The 21867-nt window shown below is 43.7% G+C and overlaps 1 protein-coding gene across 5 annotated transcripts in view; it reads right to left on the bottom strand.

Annotated features, from left to right (window-relative positions):
- cables1 (Cdk5 and Abl enzyme substrate 1) overlaps positions 1 to 21867 on the bottom strand; it is a 167596-nt gene that overhangs the window by 31310 nt on the left and 114419 nt on the right. For 3 of the 5 annotated variants that reach the window (XM_069921788.1, XM_069921790.1, XM_069921792.1), the window contains 4 exons: positions 19334 to 19439; positions 18531 to 18602; positions 15575 to 15731; positions 4136 to 4239 (listed from right to left, as the gene is read on the bottom strand). In XM_069921788.1, coding sequence (XP_069777889.1) covers positions 4136 to 4239; positions 15575 to 15731; positions 18531 to 18602; positions 19334 to 19439 — 439 coding nt within the window. The remainder of the gene's footprint in view (positions 1 to 4135; positions 4240 to 15574; positions 15732 to 18530; positions 18603 to 19333; positions 19440 to 21867) is intronic. The other 2 variants (XM_069921789.1, XM_069921791.1) reach the window with 1 other exon arrangement.

The raw sequence follows: 21867 nt of genomic DNA, 5'->3' as shown, positions 1-21867 counted from the left end.
ACCAGTTGAAGTAAAGAAAAATAGTGGGGAGGTCATGAAGCATATAAGGATAACCGAGGAGGTAGTGATGGCTGTGTTAAAAAAGATAAAGGTGGATAAATCTCCCGGACCGGACAAAATATTCCCTAGGACACTCAGGGAGGCCAGTGGACAGTTAGTGGGGCCATTAACAGAGATATTTAGGATGTCACTGGCCACGGGGGTGGTACCAAAGGATTGGAGGGTGGCGCATGTGGTTCCTCTGTTTAAGAAAGGGTCCAAATGCAAACCTGGGAATTATAGGCCTGTAAGTCTGACGTCTGTGGTGGGCAAGTTGATGGAAAGTGTTCTGAGGGATGCTATTTACAAACTTTTGGAGGTACAGGGATTGATAGGGAGTAATCAGCATGGTTTTGTCAGGGGTAGATCAAGCTTGACAAACCTGATTGAGTTCTTCGAGGGGGTTACAAAAAAGGTTGATGAAGGGAAATCTGAGGATGTTGTCTATTTGGACTTCAGTAAAGCTTTTGACAAAGTTCCCCACAGGAAGTTAGGAAAAAAGGTGGAGGCATTAGGTATAAATAAGGAGGTAGTGAAATGGATTCAGCAGTGGCTGGATGGGAGGTGTCATAGAGTAGTGGTAGAAAATTGTTTGTCCAATTGGAGGCCGGTGACTAGTGGAGTTCCTCAGGGTTCGGTCCTGGGTCCACTATTATTTGTTATATATATTAATGATCTGGATGTAGGGGTGGAGAATTGGATAAGCAAGTTTGCGGATGACACAAAGATTGGTGGTGTTGTGGACAGTGAGGTAGATTACCGTAGATTAAAAGGTGATTTAGGAAGGCTGGAGGTGTGGGCTGACAAATGGCTGATGGAATTTAATACAGATAAATGTGAGGTGCTACATTTTGGAAAGGCAAATTTAAATAGGTCATATACATTGAATGGTAGACAATTGAGGAGTGCAGAGCAACAAAGGGATTTAGGAGTTATGGTAAATAGTACCCTCAAGGCTGATACTCAGGTAGATGGTGTGGTGAAGAAGGCATTTGGAATGTTGGCCTTCATAAATCGGAGTATTGTATTCAAGAGTAGGGAGGTTATGATGAAATTGTACAAGGCATTGGTGAGGCCAAATTTGGAGTACTGTGTACAGTTTTGGTCACCGAATTATAGGAAAAATATAAACAAAATAGAGAGAGTGCAGAGAAGGTTCACGAGAATGTTGACAGGATTTCAGGGTCTGAGTTACAGGCAAAGGTTGTGCAGACTGGGGCTTTTTCCTCTGGAGCGTAGAAGATTGAGAGGGGACTTGATAGAGGTGTTTAAGATTTTAAAAGGGACAGACAGAGTAAATGTGGATAGGCTTTTTCAATTAAGAAAGGGGGAGATTCAAACTAGAGGACATGGTTTAAGATTGAAGGGGGAAAATTATAAGGGGAATATGAGGGGAAATTTCTTTACGCAGAGGGTGGTGGGGATGTGGAATGAGCTTCCGGCAGACGTGGTCGAGGCGGGATCATTGGTTACATTTAAGGAAAGACTGGATTGTTACATGGATAGGAGGGGACTAGAGGGGTATGGACAGGGTGCTGGTCAGTGGGACTAGGAGGGTGTGGATTTGCTACGGCATGGACTAGTAGGGCCGAACTGGCCTGTTCTGTGCTGTAAGTGGTTATATGGTTACATGGTTATAATATGAGCTAAAGGCGGCAGAATTGACCTAGACTTATGAAGAAGGAAGCTTTCCTCCTACTCCTCTCTCCAAAAGAATTATTTACTAAGTAACATTTCAACAGTCAGTGGGTGCATTTAAGGCAGAGATTGATTTAACTGAATAGTTAAGAAATCAAATGTTATGGGGAGAAGGCAGGAGTGGGACAAAGTGTGAGAATGGATCAGCTCATGGTGGAATGTGGAGTGGACTTGATGAAACGAGTGGCCTACTTCTGTTCCTATATCTTATGGTCTTAATATAACTTTCTGTGGCAACCATTGGGCCTACTAAAAAGTGGTTGCTCAACTCATCACTGAAAAAATGACTCAATGCAGTTATCAGAACCCTAAATTACACATTTAGGGGACCAAAATTAGTTTCAGGCATTCTACAGAGCCCCATGGAGTTTAGCTTTTACAAAATGAAGCAGGCAGTTGTAAAGCCATTGTGATACACCACAATTATTTTTACTTGATTAACACATAACCATTTCTCACTATGTGTCTCTGACCTGAAATAACATACAAGCTCCGCAGAAACAGGACTTGCTGTGTTAACTTTAATTTTCAGATACCAATTAACTCTTTCTGTCAGAGCTCACATTTCAAGGCTACTTTAGCAAAACACTGGAGTGAAAATATCACACAAGAAACTGTAACCCTGTGCATGTCAGTGCCTCGGAAGAGGGGGGGCAGTTCCAAACAGTTATGTCCAGAATCATCAAGGAATCCCATTGGCCCATGGATTCATGCAGTGATACCATTTCCCAGCAATCCACCCTTTACATTCTCTGCCCTGGTACTTCAAGGGCTCATTTAATTACATACAATTTGTTGTAAGAGTACCTGCCTCCAGCACCCCTTCAGGAAGCACACGCCAGATTTCAATCACTCTCTAGGTTAAAAAGATCTTCCTCATTACCACTCAAATTTTCTCACCCCTCACCTCAAAGCCTTGACCTCTAATGTTGGACACCTATGCAATGGGCCAAAGGTTTTGCAGCATCTACCCTCATAATTTTGTATAACCCATCAGGCCCTCCCTCAGTTTTTAACCTGCCCTACCCAAAGTTCCCTGCTTCATTGCAAGCAGCAGCTTGGAGAATCTCTACACTCTTCAGTGCCATAATATCCTTTGTCGAGTATGGCAAGCAGAACTGCACACTGTATTCCAGTTGGGATCTAACTAGTGTTTAAAAGATTTGTACTATAACCTCCCAGCTCGTAAATTCAATATATAGTAAAAAACACAATGCCGGAGAAACTCAGGTGGGCAAAAAGCATACTTTATATAGCAAAGATAAAGATGTATCATCAATGTTTCAGGTTTGAGCCCCTCATCAAGGTCAATCAAAATAAAAAGGGCTCAGGCCCAAAACATTGGTTATGTATCTTTATCTTTGCTATATTAAGTAAGCTCTTTGACCTGCTGAGTTTCTCAAGCATTGTGTTTTTACTTCAGTCACAGCATCTGCTCCTAGTAGATCATAGATCATTGCAACACAGAAAACAGGTCCTTCTAGACTGTGCCAATGCCCAAGCTAATAAATTAATACCCAGGCTAATAAATCCAAATACAATACAACTCCAATTATCAGAAATGGCCTATGTTTGGATAAACTTTTTTTCTTCCAAGGAACTAGTTATTTTTTAAAAACAGCCCAGTAGCAACAGCAAATCACTTATAACAGTGTTTAAACAACAAGGGAAGGTATTTTATGGATTAAAATAATGTTTAATTCTCACCCAAAAAAATGCTGGTTGCCGCTGATCACTGACCACTCCCCACCGAGGCCCCGCTGGTGCCGGGAGCCAAAGGTTTCCGCTCCTGCCCAGGAACCCGAGGTCCACGCTGCCACTGGCAGACCAATGTCTCCGGTCAGTTCAGCTCCAACAAATTTTTGGATAAATGAGGGAGGATTTCTGATTGTTTCGGATATCCTCATTTATCCGATTTTTAAAACAAATTCAGATAATTGAAGATTTCAGGTAGTCAGAGTTGTAACCAGCAACTTTTTAATCAACCATCTACATATACTCCTGCCTAAACTATTTTTTGAAATTAAAAAAAAAAAAGCCCTATATGCTGGAAATCCAAAGTTTGTACATTTTTAACTCTATGTCTTACCTGATTTTTATCAGTCTGTCTGGATGTTCCGCCAAGCCCCATTGATAGCCCTGAAAACTGCACTTTGAAGACTGTTTCCCCAAACAAGAATAACTCCCCAACCCCAGTATTTAATGCCCACACCACTTCTCAATCAATCCTCATTTCCCAACTGCTTGAATATGCTGAATGCTACATACGGTTCACAATTATCTATTTTGATCGATTTTCTTTTGGGTTGAAATGAGAAAGGCTCCCAAATTATCGATTTTATTTTGATGGTGTAGAGAATGATTGCATGTGAACGAGAGGGCACCTGGCAACACCTACCATGTAGGAAGGGAAAATCAGTACACGCTTGTGCTTTCCACACGGCCACTGTGGGTCATCCAGCAGGTTGGGGTCGTATTCTGCAAACTCTCCCACTTCATTGCCTGTGATAAAATACCAGTGTTAAGACATTCTTTCTAAACCTGTTTCCTCATTTATTTCACTCATTTGCCAAATGCAATGAAACCGAAAAGTTAAACCGAAACATTTAAGCTCCACTTCCAGGTTCCTCACAATCTTTAATTATACAGTAGGCACAAATATCACTTTCACAAATGGGGCATGAGTCAGACCAAATTACAGAGAGGGTACTACAACTCACTGGGAAATCGCAAAGATGAGTTATAAATACAATAACTGAATTGATCAGTCTCGGGAAAGAGACTGATCAGGCAGGATTATTTTTCTGTGGAAGAAAGCAAGCTCTATATTTAAAAAATTGAAGAGCTTTGAAAGAAATAGAGTGTCAATTCTAAAAGTAAAAATCATAAATTGATCAAATAAGGAATCCAGGAGAAATATAATTGACCAGAAAATTTATGGCATGTGGACTTGTTAGCAAGTGTTACAGTTACAGCAAAGTCCAGACACACGTTACAAAGGAAGCTGCTTCTGAGGAAGACAACAATGGAAGCACGTGCTAATAATAGTTGGATGAAGAGTAAGGAAATCTAGGACCAGCAAAAGGTCCAGCACTGATCAATCTGGCAAAACAACTTTGTACCAGGCAGGCAGATCAGCAGAGATGCTGTAATGGAAGATTTAAACCGTGTTTCTTACTTTTGCAGCCTTTGCTTTTGCAAGGCTGAGAACCTGCTTGTTGCATATGAATTAGTAGACATTATCTAAATTTATCTATGGGGCCCAGGGATGCATATGAATCAGTAGACATTATCCAACTTCCACCATGAGGCCAGAGATGCAGTTGTCTTTTGTTGGTCGCAGACTGTCAGATCTGAAGTAAACAACTTTTGGGTAATATACCACTACTGAAGTTTGAGACTCTCCAAGAGGTGGCAAAATCTCTCAGCAAGAAGAACTTCAAAATTCCAAACTTCGAGGGAGGTGGAGAAGCTGCTACCGGCACCCCGACAACCTACTATAAGTGTGCAGTCGTTGCCTCGCTTCGGCAGTTGGGACCAGTCCAGGCGTTGATAAGTATAATTGGGAAGGGCTTGCATATTGTAATGTGAATTCAGCTTTAAATTTACTACTAAAGCCTTGTATAAACTGAACTGCTCTCGGTGTGTGTGTGTCTATTTTCTTTCGGTAGTTCAAACACTGTGACCAATCTAAAACGAACAAAATGAGAAGTATAAGTTTACCCAAGACAGACGCCAATGGAGTCGATGGGAATGAGGGGGTGACAATCACACGCACATACAGATGTCAGCACGGAGCATGACTGAGACCTCCAGCAACTGTTGTGATGGTTGTTAATAGCACTAATGGGACCCAATTACTGTTCCAAATTGATTTGTGTCCTACTGTCTGAGAATTTGGGTCTTTTAAAGGTTGTGATAATTGCCACAGAGGGATACAGCGCGGTGTGGGCAATGCTCTGTGGAAGTCAGCAGTGTTGGAAGCATGGTTGGGAGTGTTTATGTGGACTCCTAAGGGGCTAGAGAGCAGCTACTTGTTATATGACACGTCAGCAGACTACAGCAGGAAGGAAAATTTCAAAGACCAAAAATTATCATTGCTATTGGGTGTAGCATCACTATCTAAGACTTTCAGGCTCAACTAATATTCATATTGAACTCAATTAATAAATATTGCTCAGACACCCATTAGCAACATTTGCATATCATCTCTGGTTGTGTGATCATCTCATGCTGCTTCGTAACAAGCCTTTTGTGGCAAATTCTATTAAAGGGAAAAATGCATCTGCACAATAAGATAGATTGCCTTGGAGAGGTTTGCCCATTGGGTCACCAGGTCAACATAGGCTAGTCAGCAAGCAACGTACAAGTGGTCCTTTGTACACACAATGCACAAGCTTTTTTTTGGCTAGTGAGAATAATGAGGCCTGGCTGGATTTCAAAAGCCACCCATATAAAATTCACAAGGTAACAATAAATCATTAGAACATGATGGTACTTCAAGTTCTCAAGTCCTTAAAGTTGATCTGTGCTGCTGGTCCACAACATTATGACAATATTGCAACAGCACTTTTGGTTCCAAATGATAGGTAATCAAAAAATACTTCTAAAACCACTCCTCCTCAACCTGGGTTTTACAGTAACTTTCTATATGGCATGGCTGGCCGTAAGTATAAATCAGCAAAATTCATTACTTCAAATTGCCAACTTAGATCTAGGTATGTACCTCGACGTGGTATAAATAGCTGGCTGTGGATTCAGTTCCACTAGCCTGCCTGTTCCCATAACCCTTAATACCCCTATCACTCAAAACTCTGCCTCCCTAGAGTCTTCAATATATTTAATGAGGCAGCCTCTTCTGCTTCCTCGAGCAGAGAATTCCACAGATTCACTATTCTCTGGGAGGGGGGCGGGAAACAGTTAGACCATATGACCATAAAACATAGGAACAGAAATAAGTCATTCAGCCCATCAAGTCCGCCCCGCCATTTAATCATGAGCTGATCCATTTTTCCCACTTAGCCCCACTGCCCGGCCTTCTCCCCATAACCTTTGATGCCCTGGCTAATCAAGAATCTCTCCCTTAAACACACCCAACGACCTGGCCTTTACAACTTCCTGTAACAAAAGAAATTCCAAGATTTAGCACCCTCTGGCTATTTTCCTCCACATCTCTGTTCTAAGTGGTCACCCTTCAATTCTGAAGTAGTACCCTCTTGACCTAAGACTCTCCCACCATGGGAAACAACCTTTCTCTATTTACTCTATCCATGCCTTTCAACATTCAAAAATGTTTCAATGAGATCCCTCTAAATTCCAACAAGTACAGGCCAAGGGCTGTCAAACTCCGCATATAATAACCCAGAATCATTCTTGTGAACCTCCTATGAACCCTCTCTAACATCAGCACATCCTTTCATAAATGAGGAGCCCAAAACTGCTCACAATACTCCTCATCTTGGTCTTAAATCTACTTCCCTGAATCTTTAGGCTATATCCCCTAGTCTAGACACACCCACCCGTATAAACAACTTTTCTGCTTCTGTCTTATCTGTTCTTTTCATAACCTCGTGTTTCCCTCCCATTTTTGTGAAATCCAATATGTATAGTCCCAGGTGACTTAATCTCTCCTCTTAGGCTTGCTAGAACTCCATCTCCAGAATCACCTGGTGAACCTCCTCTGCCATGTTTCCAAAGCCAGTGTATCTTTTCTCAAGTAAGGAAACCATAGCTGTACACAATACCCCGTATAACTGCAGCAGAACCTCCGTGCTCTTAAATTTGATCCCTCTAGCAATTCCATTTCCCTTCTTGACAACCTGTTGCACCTACAAACCAACTTTTTGTGATTTGTACACAAGCACTCTTAAGTCCCTCTGCACAATGGCACTCAGCAATTTTCATCATTTAAATAATAATCCAATTTACTATTTTTTCTTTCACGTTGATGACATCCTATTTACCGACATTGTGCTTCATCTGCCAGTCCCTTACCCACTCACTTATCTCTCTGCAGACCGTATAAACAATTGCCAATGACATACCATGAATGGATTAAATAAAAAAACAAATGCCTATAAAAGACTTCATTATTTATCCCCAGTAATAATGTGGACTTGATCCATTGAATGAGTTCAAATCTCACCACGTAATCATTTCTTCCCTTCAGTTCTTGCATGACACGGTGACTGTAAATTGTACTGGAGTACACAGAGCCTGTGAAAGAATCGGTATAAATGCCAATCTCTCTCTTCTTCCACAAATGAGGTCTCTATGGGACTACTGCTCCCAAATATTCAGAAATGCATCTGGTTAAGCTAATAGTGTTCCTGGCACATTGGGTCCATCATGTAGGTAGTCAGTTGGCAGATCCAGTGACAGCAGCCAATGTATGACTGCAGTCTGCCAGTGGGGGGCGCAGAACATCTCCAATTGAACTCCGGAAAGCTCCATGTGGTATTTTTTTCCAGAAACAAATAAGCTTTGAAAAATTTAGAGATTGGATTTTATTTTTTGAAATTCCCACCTTTTCTACTTCTACCGCCCTAAATGCACAAGAAGAAAACCTTCAAGTCAGAAGGGACTCGCCACAAAACTTATTCCAGCTTCAATTCCCAAAAGGAAAAGAATCAAATCGGGACAGAAAGTCTGATCCTGGAGTGTTCAGTGCTCACAGGGCCCCACGTGACTGACCCAGAGAGGAGTCTGGAATCAGGAGTCACAGAATAAAGGACAGGCCATTTAATACAAACACCACGGGAAATTTCTTCATGTTTGGATTTCTCAGCACTGATTGTGGAAACGCAATCTCTTCCATTTATTAAAATCAGAGATGTTGGAGCATCTAGAACCAAGAGTAAGGGTGATGTTGCAGGAAAATAAAGCCACGGAGCCATAATATTGATGAATGGTAGAGCAGATCTGAAGGAGCAGACAGTCTTCTCCTGCTCCTAATTATTTTCTTACATAAAGACAGCTTGTGAGAGGGCGAGGTAGAGAGTGGGGCAGGGAAGGGAATGGAGAGTGAACAGAATCAGTTGAAACAAGTTAAAGACAAAGCATAGTAATCCGTGTATGCATGCAGAAAAGTTCAACGTGAATATAGAATGGCGTGAAATAAAGATCACTGCACCTTGTGTTGAGATTAAATTAATCTTGAGTATGAAATGGCTTGCATTGATCAGCCTATTATTTTAGAGGCTCACTTTAATATTATAATCTTGCTTATACCCCATCAGCACATGGAATTATGATATTGTGGCCATTAAAGAGACTTGGCTGGAGGAAGGACAGGATTGGCTGATGCAAGTACCATGTTTAGATGTTTTAAAAGAAAATAGGATGGGAGGTAAGGGAAGGCGGGGGTGGGGGGATGTAGCATTACTGGACAGGGTAAGTATCTATCACAGCTGTAGAAATGGAGCGTCTATGGAGTCAGTGTGGGTGGAAGTCAGAAATAGGAAGGGAGCAATCACTGTATTGGGAGTAGGCGTGAGACCCCAAATAGTTTGGAACAGATTAGTAGGCAGATTTTGGAATGGTGCAGAAATTACAGGGCTGCTGTTATGGGAGATTACATCTTCCCAAATATTGACTAGCTCTCCTGACAGTAAGAGGGATAGTTGTCAGCTGTGCTCAAGAAGGCTTCCTGACCTAGCCTATGAGAGGAGACACCACACTGGATCTCATATTGGGCAATGAACCTGCTCAGGTGACAGATCTCTCGGTGGGGGGGGCATTTCAGTGATAGTGACCAGGACTCCCTAAGCTAAAGACAAAGTTAAAAGTAGACAAAATGGGAAAGTGTTTAATTGGGGAAGGGCAAATGACAATAGGATGAGACAGGAACTAGGGAAAGTAATTTGGGAACAGATGTTTATGGGAGAAAGCACAAAAGTAATATGGAGGATGTTTGGGGATCACTTGCGTGAGGCTCTGGATAGGTTTGTCCCACTGAGAGGGGGACAAGATGGTAGGAAAAGGGAACCGTAGTGGACAAAACAGGTGAGGCAGAAAGAAGAAGCAGGAAGCATACATTATTTAGGAAGCAAAAAAAAACAGGAAATGCCATGAGAATTATATCATAGCCAGGAAAGAACTTAAGAAAGGTCTTAGGAGAGTTCGAAGGGAGCATGAGAAGACCTTGGGAAGTAGGATTAAGGAGAACCCCAAGGCATTCTATGCATACATGAAGAACAGAAGAATGACAAGAGTGAAGGTCAGGCCATTTAAGGATAAATGAGGCAATGTCCCTGGAGGCGGAGGAGGTCCTAAATGACCTTTATTAAGATGAAGTCAGAATAGTCTGCTGGACCATATCAAGATTAAGAAAGAGGAAGGGCTGGATCTTCTTAGGAACATTAAGATTGATAAGTCTCCTGGGCTGAATGAAATATACCCAGCTTGCTGTGGAAAGGGAGGGAAGAGATCACTGGAGCATTGGCTCTGATCTTTGCATCCTCCTTGGCTACAGGGGATGTGCCGGAGGATTAGAGAATGGCAAATGTTGTCCCCTTGTTTAAAAAATGTAATAGGGAGAATCCTGGGAATTATAGACCAGTGAGTCTTATATCAGTGGAGTGCAAACTATTGGAGGAGATTCTTAAGGACAGGGTTTATCAGCATTTGGAGAAATTTAGTCTTGCCAGGGATAGATAGCTGGCTTTGTGAGGGGTATCTCACAAGCCTAATTTAATTTTTTGAGGAGGTAACAAAAGAAATTGATGAAGGTATGGCAGTAGAAGTGGTGTATATGGATTTTAGCAAGGCAATTGGCAAGGTCCCCCATGAGCGACTCAGTCAGAAAGTCATGAGGCATGGGATCAGTGGAACCTTGGTTGTGTGGATTCAGAATTGACTTGCTTGTAGAAAGCAGAAAGTAGTAGTGGTCAGAAAGTATCCTGTCTGGACGTCAGTGATGAGTTCTGCAGGGATGTGTTCTGAAACCCCGCTGTTTGTGATTTTTATACATATCCTAAAGAAGTGGAAGGATGAGGCAGTCAGTTTGCAGATGATACGAAGGAGGAGTAGATCGTGCTGAGGGTTGTTGTAGGTTACAAAAGGGTATAGACAGAATGCAGTGTTGGGCAGAAAAGTGGCAGCTGGAGTTCAATCCGTATAAGGGTGAGAAGATGCATTTTGGAAGGTCACACCTGAAGCCTGAGTGAAGGGTTTAAGGTCAGATGCTTAACAGTGTGGAAGAACAGAGGGACCTTGGGTTCAAATCCATACATCTCTCATGTTTGCTGTGCAGATTGACAGGATACATAAAAAGGCTAATAGCATGCTGAGCTTCATAAGTTGAGGGATTGAGTTCAGGAGTCAAGAGGTCATGCTGCCACACTACAAATCTCTGGTGAGAAAACAGAGTATTCCATTCTGGTTACCTCATTATAGGAAGGATGTGGAGAGGGTGCAGAGGAGATTTACCAGGATGTGGCCTGGATTAGAAAACAAGTCTTATGAGGCAACATTAGTCGAGCCAGGACTTTTCTCTTTGGAGTGAATGATGAGAGGTGAGTTAATGGAGGTCTAGAAGATTCTGAGAGGTATAGATAGGTAGACAGCCAGCACCTTTTTCCCAGCGCAGGAATAGCTAACACCAGAGAACATCTACAAAGTGAAGGAAGGAAAGTGTAGGGGAGGGAACATGGGTAAGTTTGGTTTTACACAGAGAATTGTGGGAGCCTGGAATGCCTTGCCAGGGGTGGTCATGAAGGCTGAAACATAAGGGACATTTAAGAGGCTCTTAGTCAGGCACATGGCTGAAAGAAAAACAGAGGGTTATGAGGAAGAAGGGTTTTGGTTTTTTTTTGGTGATAGAGCGCATCGGATGTCCCCCAAAGTTCCTCAACATGATTATCCAACTGCACGAAAACCAACATGGTCGGGTCAGATACAGCAATGAGCTCTCTGAACCCTTCTCCATTAACAATGGCGTGAAGCAAGGCTGTGTTCTTGCACCAACCCTCTTTTCAATCTTCTTCAGCATGATGCTGAACCAAGCCATGAAAGACCCCAACAATGAAGACGCTGTTTACATCCGGTACCGCACGGATGGCAGTCTCTTCAATCTGAGGCGCCTGCAAGCTCACACCAAGACACAAGAGCAACTTGTCCGTGAACTACTCTTTGCAGACGATGCCGCTTTAGTTGCCCATTCAGAGCCAGCTCTTCAGCGCTTGACGTCCTGCTTTGCGGAAACTGCCAAAATGTTTGGCCTGGAAGTCAGCCTGAAGAAAACTGAGGTCCTCCATCAGCCAGCTCCCCACCATGATTACCAGCCCCCCCACATCTCCATCGGGCACACAAAACTCAAAACAGTCAACCAGTTTACCTATCTCGGCTGCACCATTTCATCAAATGCAAGGATCGACAATGAGATAGACAACAGACTCGCCAAGGCAAATAGCGCCTTTGGAAGACTACACAAAAGAGTCTGGAAAAACAACCAACTGAAAAACCTCACAAAGATAAGCGTATACAGAGCCGTTGTCATACCCACACTCCTGTTCGGCTCCGAATCATGGGTCCTCTACCGGCACCACCTACGGCTCCTAGAACGCTTCCACCAGCGTTGTCTCCGCTCCATCCTCAACATCCATTGGAGCGCTTACATCCCTAACGTCGAAGTACTCGAGATGGCAGAGGTCGACAGCATCGAGTCCACGCTGCTGAAGATCCAGCTGCGCTGGATGGGTCACGTCTCCAGAATGGAGGACCATCGCCTTCCCAAGATCGTGTTATATGGCGAGCTCTCCACTGGCCACCGTGACAGAGGTGCACCAAAGAAAAGGTACAAGGACTGCCTAAAGAAATCTCTTGGTGCCTGCCACATTGACCACCGCCAGTGGGCTGATAACGCCTCAAACCGTGCATCTTGGCGCCTCACAGTTTGGCGGGCAGCAACCTCCTTTGAAGAAGACCGCAGAGCCCACCTCACTGACAAAAGGCAAAGGAGGAAAAACCCAACACCCAACCCCAACCAACCAATTTTCCCCTGCAACCGCTGCAATCGTGTCTGCCTGTCCCGCATCGGACTTGTCAGCCACAAACGAGCCTGCAGCTGACGTGGACTTTTTACCCCCTCCATAAATCTTCGTCCGCGAAGCCAAGCCAAAGAAAATAGGTCTGCACAATGTAGAGGGATGAGGGGCCTGTACTGTTTAAAATAGAATTTGCTTAAACATTTAAAACATGCTCCTGGCCCACCAGATTCTTTACTCTGCCCTCACAGAAATCTTCCTTTGACAGCATCTGGAACATAGGACAGTACAGCACAGGAACAGGCCCTTCCGCTCATGTGACTGTGCCAAACAATGTCCCTGATAGATATCCCGCTATCCCCTTCATATTCATGTGTCTATCTGGAATGTTACCATTGCATCAGCCTCCACTACACTCTTGGTCGCCTATTCCAGGCACCTATTACTCTCTGTGTAAAGTATTTTGCCCCACACATCTCTCTTAAATTTACTCCCACTCACCTTAAAAGCATGCTGTGTTGTGTGCTGACACTTTTGCCCTGGGGAAAAGATTCTGACTGTTCACTCTATCAATGCCTCTTGTGATTTTATACACCTCTATCAGGCCAAACTCAGCCTCCTATGCTCCAGGAAAAACAAGCCAAGTTTGTCCAATTTCTCTCCATAACTCATACCGTCAAAATCAGGCAACATCCCGGGAAACTTCTCCAGCACCCTTTCCAAAGTCTCTGCTCCCTCCTGGAACAGGAGGTCCAGAATTTCACACAGTACTCCAAATGTATCCTGTCCAAAGTTTTATACAGCTGCCACTTGACCTCCTTACTTTTATACTCAATGCCTCGCCTAATGAAGCAAGCTTACCATACATCTTCTTTCCCACACTATCTACTTGTGTTACACTTCCACTGAGCTATGGACCTGGATTCTGAGATCCCTCTGCATATCAATACTTTCAACCCTTATCATTAACTGTATATATTCCCCTTACATTTTACCTCCCAAAGTCTTACACCTTACACCGGTCAGAATTAAACTCTGTCTTGCATTTCTCGGCCCATATCTGTAACTCATCTATATTCTGTTGAATTATATGATAACCTTCTAACAGTCCATAGCCTCCCCCAACCTATGCACCATCTGCTAACTTACTAACCCAACCTCCTACTTTTGCATCCAAGAATTTTTATATAGCAACGTCAACAAGGTCCTCAAAACTGATCTCTGTGGACACTACTGGTCACAGGCCTCCAGCCAGAATAACAGCCTTTCACCACTACCCTCATCTTTTCTGAACTCCAATTTTGTATCCAAACTATCAATTCACCAGGAATGTGCCTACCACGAGAGACCTCGTTAAACACATAGCTAAAGTCCATGTACACAAAACCCTCATCAACCAACGTTGTCAAATCCTCAATGCAATTGGTAAAACATGACTTGGCCCTCACAAACCCATGCTGACTTTTCATAATCTGACCATGACTTTCTAAATATGCATTCCCTACCAGATTCCTGAATAAAAAGGTATTGGGGAAGATGTGGAGGGGGAGGAACACAGGCTAACAGGTAGAAACAGGTGGAAGGGTCAAAGAGAAATAAGCTGAGAAGTGATGGGGAAGAGGGAAGAGAGCCGAGAAAGAAGATTAAAGATTCAATTTATTGTCATGTAATAAAAAAGTGTCATATTACACGAGATTGCTTTTGCCTTCTGTAAGACAGGTGGATTCGCCATCGGCAGAAATTGCCTGAAGTGCTTCTTAGTCAGGGAAAGAGAAGCAAAAGAGAGATCCCCCCCCCCGCCCCTCCCCCCGACCCTGCAGAGTCATTGAGTGTCTATGATTCGTCCCAGTGCTCCCACAGCCTCAGTGTCCAGACCAAACCATTGGCAACCCGAGCTCCACATGCAAACCTCTGACACAATCAGGAAATCTCTAGCGCCCTCAGCACCCTCTCGCATCCTTCAGCCGGTTTTGAGCCAGTCTCCAGCAGTCCACAGACTGGTGCAAGTCTCTTGACCAAAAGTTCCAGCAGCCCACCGCCTCCATGAGTTCCTCGCCTCGCGTCATCAGCAATCAACAGCCTGCGTGGTTCCTTCAGCCACAGAAACCTTCACCGGTTTGCCACCTTGGACGCCATAGCATGGGTCATTGCTTCTCCTTCTCATAAGGGGGTTAGTCTCCCCATTTTCTGGTGACATGCACCAGTTCTCCGCTTCCTAGGAGTCTGGAAGCCTTGCCGATCATAAGCACCACCATCTTGGGTCCAGACCCCACGGTCGGGGGGATTTTAATTAAAACCACCATCGGCTACTTTAATGGGCCGTTCAAATCCTGTACGGAGCTGACGGACAGTTGGACTTCACAGGAGTGTCTCTGCTCCCCACTCTCCGTGTGTCCGCACCAGGGGCAGCGCTGCCGTTACAGCAGCTCCAGCAGCATTACCATTTTTAACATTAGAGAAAGCTCTCTAATCCGAGTTGGAAGGAAAGGGACTGTGGAGCTGCAGGAGGGAAGTCAGAGGGATGAGGGATAGAGACCGGAAAAGGGAGTTAACGGATATTGGAGAAGTCGATATTGATGCCATCCAGTTAGAGACTGCCGAAACAGAATATAACTCTCCTTCTCCAACCCCCTTTGCCCCACCTCAAACATTTTTATTCAGGCATCTGCCTGATAAAGGGCTTTGGCCCAAAATGCCGACTGCCTTTTGCTTCCTTTGGCCAGTGCATGACCTGCTGAGTTTCTCTGGCACTTTTATGCACTGCATTAATATTCAACGTCAAGTTTATCTCTCGTTCTGCATTAGAAAAGAACAAAATTAAAGTAAATGTAAGTGCCGTGCTTATTAAGTACCTGTTTCAATGCTTCCTTGAGAACTGTTTGCTCTCCCAAGAGGAAGATTACGATGGCCAGTGTTCCGAAATTGGGATAAAGACGCTGTGGAATCAATTGTGTTCCTCCTTCCACCAAGGACATTAGTTGGGTAAAGAAACTGTGTGTAGGAAACAGACTGAAAAGAAAATGATTAGAATGCACATTGGTAAAAATTTATCCCCCGATTGGCCTCAATCGCCAATCAAATTGAGTTCTCACGAAGCTGATAGCAACTTTGAAATTAGCTTCTGCCTTTAAGCTTTAATGAAGTCAACAATCTGGAGATCTGCTGAAGGACACATGGAAAAACAGAAACACAACACTGGTGTGGTATGGTGTCACTGTCATCCCACGTTGGTCGGTTTTAGGATAGGGTTCTGTATAGAGTTACCGTATTTGACAGCATACAAGACCCACTTTTTTCCCCCAATATTGGCTCAAAAATATCCCGTGGATCTGATACGTGAAGTTGATTCGTATGTTGCATGGCATGAGCAATACTGACGTGGATATGCAGGTGAAATTGATTAGGTCCTTCTAGCAAGCAAAAACTCAGGGTCTCGGGTTGTTGGTCAGAGCAACAGGTGGGATTCAGAGTGCTGATTTCATTAACATTGGATTATAAGGCGAGCTCTCCACTGGCCACCGAGACAGAGGAGCACCAAAGAAGAGGTACAAGGACTGTTTAAAGAAATCTCTTGGTGCCTGCCACATTGATCACCGCCAGTGGGCTGATATCACCTCCAACCGTCCATCTTGGCGCCTCACAGTTCGGTGGGCTGCAACCTCCTTTGAAGAAGACCGCAGAGCCCACCTCACTGACAAAAGACAAAGGAGGAAAAACCCAACACCCAACCCCAAACAAACAATTTTCCCTTGCAACCGCTGCAACCGTGGCTGCCTGTCCTGCATCGGACTTGTCAGTCACCAACGAGCCTACAGCAGACGTGGACATATCCCTCCATAAATCTTCGTCCACAAAGCCAAGCCAAAGGATTCCCTGGGGCATACAGCCGTGGCTCAGCTTTTTCTGCCCATAGGGTGAGCTGTTAACATGGAGGACCGGCCTCCTGTTCACCAGCTGCAGTTTCCCGGCAGACCCTGTGACGAGCGGGCAATGGGCCTGAAAATTTCCAGGGAGAAGCAGCAGCCTGACCAGCGCCTGATGGCAGATGAGTCAGTCACTACAACGGGTGGTGTGCGCCATGTCCAGTGGCATGGACAGTGCTGCGGCTGCGCTGCTGCTTCGGCAGAGAGGAAAAGAGACCAAAGGAGCGTGGTCACTGTGGCAGTGCAGAGGGAGTGTGGCATTTGCTGCTGGGAGAGGCTCCACGTGCGGAAGCTCAGCTCTCCAGCTCTAAGGAAATGCATCTAATTCAAGAGCTGCCACCGCCGCTCACTTCCCCCTTTGAGAAGGCCAACCACGGCATACCCCCAAAAGCACAAGGTGCAGGAGGAACCCGTTCGTTAACTTACCCGTAAATACATTAAAAAAGATCTTAATGTTCCCTGTCCCTGCTGAAATGGGTGTTATATGCCATCAAATATGGTAGATGGAGAGATGAGAGAAAATATCACCTTGCAGCAGAGAAGCTTGAGGGCATTTAGATGAGTTTAAATTTTTGAGCAGCTTTGTTCTTATAGATCAGGAGAATCTATATACAGCAGCACGACATTGGTACTGAAGAGCACTGGCTTTCTCTCTTTCCTATTTCTGATGAATAGTCTTCAACCCAAAATTATAATTCTATTTACCTAGCCACAGATTCTGCCTGACCTGTTGAGTGTTTCCAGCATTGTCTACTTCGTTTCACTTTCTGGTATCACCAGTTGTGGGAATGGTGCCACAAATAAACTGTTTGGCAAAGAATCTCTGAAAAAATTTTGTACTTGTAATCTGGAATACAGTGCCTGAATGTGGAAGCAGATTGAATACCAAATATCTAAAGGGAATAAGAGAGATTTTTGAAAAGGAGAAATTATGTGGCTATCGAGAAAGGTCCAGGAAATGTGACTAATTGGATTGCTCTGTCATAATGACCTGAATGAGCTCTGTTTATGCCATGCAATTCTATTTTAAGACACAATGTCAGGGCAAAGATAAATGAAGATGAAGCCTCACCTTATGCTGGTCAACATTTATTCTAGAGCTAACACACATGAAAACAGATCAAGGAACAATAGCATTTTCAAGCAAGTCACTGTTTATAAAGCACTTTGGCATGTTTTGAGGACTTGCAGCATAGTTACATAAATTAGAATTAAGATAGATCCATGGCCTTTGTGGAGACCTTGCTCAGGCTTGCTAATAATTTTAAAATATTTATTGGACTTCAAAAAAGTTTCATACGTCATGATCAAAATTTGATATAAAAGAATACTAAAAAAAAGGATATTAACAAATTCTACATTGTGAAGCCAAAGTGAAAAGTCTTGAGGATCAAGAAGGTTTCCCCTCCTTAATCTTCGTCTGTGCTGAACTTAGTATAAACTACAAAACCTTGTCTCTGTGAATGGCTACGTGTGACCCTCTCCTTTTAAGCCGCTATATTCTTCCCTCTCTGTATCGCTGAATTGCTCAGGGCACTTCCAATTATAAAAAGACATGACAGAAAGCACAATTTGGACTATAATGTAAACAAATGGACCCGAATTAACTTTTTACAAATTATTTTTGAAGAAGTATGTATTTACTTGCAATTAATACATGAGCTATGACCAAAGACCACTACTCATAAGCTATTTTATTTATTTAAGTGGTCAGAATTCCTAAATATGATTGCATTACAACTTCTGGCAGTCTGGTGTGTATGTGAGATGAGACACAACCTAACTGTTGAATGTGCAGCAGTATTCTAACATGAGAAGATCAATGGCAAAAACTCATGTGTGCCATCGCACCCATTCGGCACTTTGAGGAAATCAGCAATATTACCTTGTTATGCTGCTGTGATGTCAAGTCAAACTCGATGACTATGGACGTGACTGTTCCAATGTTTAAGTTTATCTATCATGAAATACCTAGTTCAATAAGAAGTGTGTACAAACAGACGAGCAGGTTATCTCAGACATTCATATAGCTATGCAAGAGCAAGCACAATTTATAAGACTATTGGATAGCAATAAAAGGAAGATCAATTAGCACCAAACGAGGGCAGCATGACACCAGTTATGGGGCTCATTCAAGATGGAAGAAATTGTCCTTAAACCTGTCATACTCTTTAGCTTTCTCTCCAGTGGAAGGAGGGAAAAGAGAGTGTGCTCAGGATGTTGGCTGCCTCTCCGAGGCAGTGAGAGCCTAACCCAGACCCTATTGCCCTCTGTGGAACTAAGCAGGTGAACACCTTTCAGTTCCTAACTCCCAGAAAGCTCTGCTCATCCTGCCTGGCTTGTAATTCACTTTCAAATACTTATGGCAGTGTTCAAACCATGGCATGGGCTCACCCCGACTGGAACTTCCTCCAGCCAAAATTAAATTGTTGAAGAGTTAGTTTATGTAGGTCAGCACAACATACTCTAATGTTCTATATTTCCAACAAATCCTCAGAATATTTGTATTGGATACCGCTAGCTTTTCTACCCTTAAGAGTTTTAGCAATTTCAATTTAGTGAATATGTTCATCTTGAAAGATGTTGCAGTTATTTATAAATGCCACAAGCACTGATAGAAACTTCATTGAACCCATTAGGTTGCAGTGCTCTTGGCAGTGCTTTGGACGATGAACTAATAATACCCACCTTACCATCAGCGCCCAGCTCCACACCTTCAAGGCCCACCACCATTTCCTTGGCACAAACTCCACCAGAAGGATGTCTCTGCCTCCCGCCCTCTGCTTTCATATCCCTGAAAAGAGAGTCATTAAAAATCAGTCAAAGTGATAACAGATCATGGAGTCAAAGGTTACAGACCGCATGCAACTCCTGTTTGCCTCTCTGTTGATTACACTGATTTTATAACCATATAACCATATAACCACTTACAGCACAGAACAGGCCAGTTCAGCCCTACTAGTCCATGCCGTAGCAAATCGCCACCCTCCTAGTCCCACTGACCAGCACCCGGTCCATACCCCTCTAGTCCCCTCCTATCCATGTAACGATCCAGTCTTTCCTTAAATGTAACCAATGATCCCGCCTCGACCACATCTGCCGGAAGCTCATTCCACATCCCCACCACCCTCTGCGTAAAGAAATTTCCCCTCATGTTCCCCTTATAATTTTCCCCCTTCAATCTTGCATCAAAGCTGACAAATAGATTCTTATTTGAAGTAAAGGCTGACATTTCTGCTGTTCAGTTATCACCTAAATTGCTTTAAACTCCTTTTTCTTCACTTCTCCTGATCCCAGGAAGATATATTAGTGTATATTATGGGAGCTGTCCTTCCACATCCTGCAGCGATCCCTCATATTGAGGCCCTAATAAAGAATGGGAATAGCCTCTCTGGGTGCAAGCATCAGAAGGAAGCAACATCCAGGGATATGGAGGCCTGGCCATTTGTACCTATGAGCCTGATGCTGGGAACCTGGGAAATGATGGGAGGCACTCCAGTCCTGATAGGGGGAATCCCTTTGGAAAAAGATCCCAAATCCCAAAGAGATGCAAAGCCCACAAGGACACCAAAAGTTTAATTTTATTCCTTCCTTGCCCAGGTCCTTCTGACCAGGAGTGAAACACATGGGTCTACAGACACCATGTTTGAAGTAAAAACACAATGCTGGAGAAACTCAGTAGGTCAAATAGTGTATTTAATATAGCAAAGATAAAGGTACATAACCAATGTCTTGGGCTTGAGCCCTTCATACCTTAATATCAGCGTGATCTCGTTGAATGGCGGAGCAGGCTCAAAGGGTTGAATGACCTACTCCTGCTCCTATCTTCTATGTTTCTATGTTTCTATATACACTGTTTATCCTACTGAGGTTCTCCAGCTTTAAGATTTTTCTTTTGACCAGGACCATCTCTCCACAGCCTGCGTCCAAAAGGCAAGAATCATTGTACCACACCAAAGCCACCACCTAAAATTGAAGATGGGGTCCTGATTACATTCAGATATTGAAAGGATCGACCATACTTGTTGTAGATGTCTCCCACACACCCATGTGAAAGGGGTTTGACACTGGGAGGTTTGCAATGGGTGAGTAAACAGCCATATCTCAAAGGAGCACATTCCTTCCTCCATTTCTCCATTCTCCTGACCTTAGTTCCAAAGAGCTATGGATTGGGGATGGCAATGAAAGAAGCCAAAATCTGGTCCAGAATCCAATGCATCTGAACATGGGCAGCTACTCAACAAATTGGACCTTTCACAGTATTTGCATAGATACAGAATTCTCTAGAAGAGTCAATAGATAACAAAGCAGAATCAGGAATACTGGGATATCTCTGGTCAGAAACAATAAAGCCAAGTTCTAGCACATCAAGTTTTAGCAGCCAAAAGCTTGGCTAATTCAGTTCAGGCTGGAACATAGAGGACCCACACAGTATGACAATTGACAGTGGCCAACACAGATATCTTTGAGATGTAGGAGAAAAAGGAAGAATGTGCAAAATCTACACAGACGGTACCCCAGGTAAGGATTGAACCAGTTTCTCTGATCCTATATGAGGCAACAGCTCCACAAGCTGCTCCAGAGGTGCAATGCTGATGAAGCTCACTGGACCGCTGCTCCAGCACCTCATCAAGCCGCTTCAAGGCCGCACCAGCACCTCATGGACCCATCAGGGTGGTGACGGGGCCAGCAGCTGCACCCCACAACCTCCACCCCATTAAATGCTAATCTCTCCTCTGGACATATCTGTTTCTTCCACATCCTACAGTTCGCTGTCAATTATACAGCACCAAATACAACATGGCAGCCACCAAGGCCAGGTCTCGCGAGACCTTGTCACCATTTTGGTGAGCTCCGGCACCTAAATAACTAGCACTACACCCCTGTGCTGCTCTCATTGTAAAACAGCTCATCGAAAAAAATCTAGGTATTGTAAAGTAGCACAACCTTACAAGAAGAGATTTAAGGGTCTCCTGAGAATTTCGACAGACTAAAAGCAATGTGGAACACAATACATATTTTTTTGAGCAGTCAACTTTTTTTTAAAAAACGACTTCATTTGGAAACTGTGGATTCATGAGAGTGCTGGGAGTAAGAAGGGTTCTCAGGCAGCTGAAGGAGTCCTGATTGTGTCAGAGTTTTGGAACTGGAGCTTGGGATGCTGATGGGTCAAGCGAGGGACTGTGTCATTGCAGAGGCTGCAGAAGCACTGGAGGCGAATC

This window comes from Narcine bancroftii, chromosome 2 (assembly GCF_036971445.1).
Source record: "Narcine bancroftii isolate sNarBan1 chromosome 2, sNarBan1.hap1, whole genome shotgun sequence".
Classification (NCBI taxonomy): Eukaryota; Metazoa; Chordata; class Chondrichthyes; order Torpediniformes; family Narcinidae; genus Narcine; species Narcine bancroftii.
The sequence above is the reverse complement of the archived record's forward strand: the minus strand, read 5'-3'. Positions and strand labels throughout refer to the sequence as shown.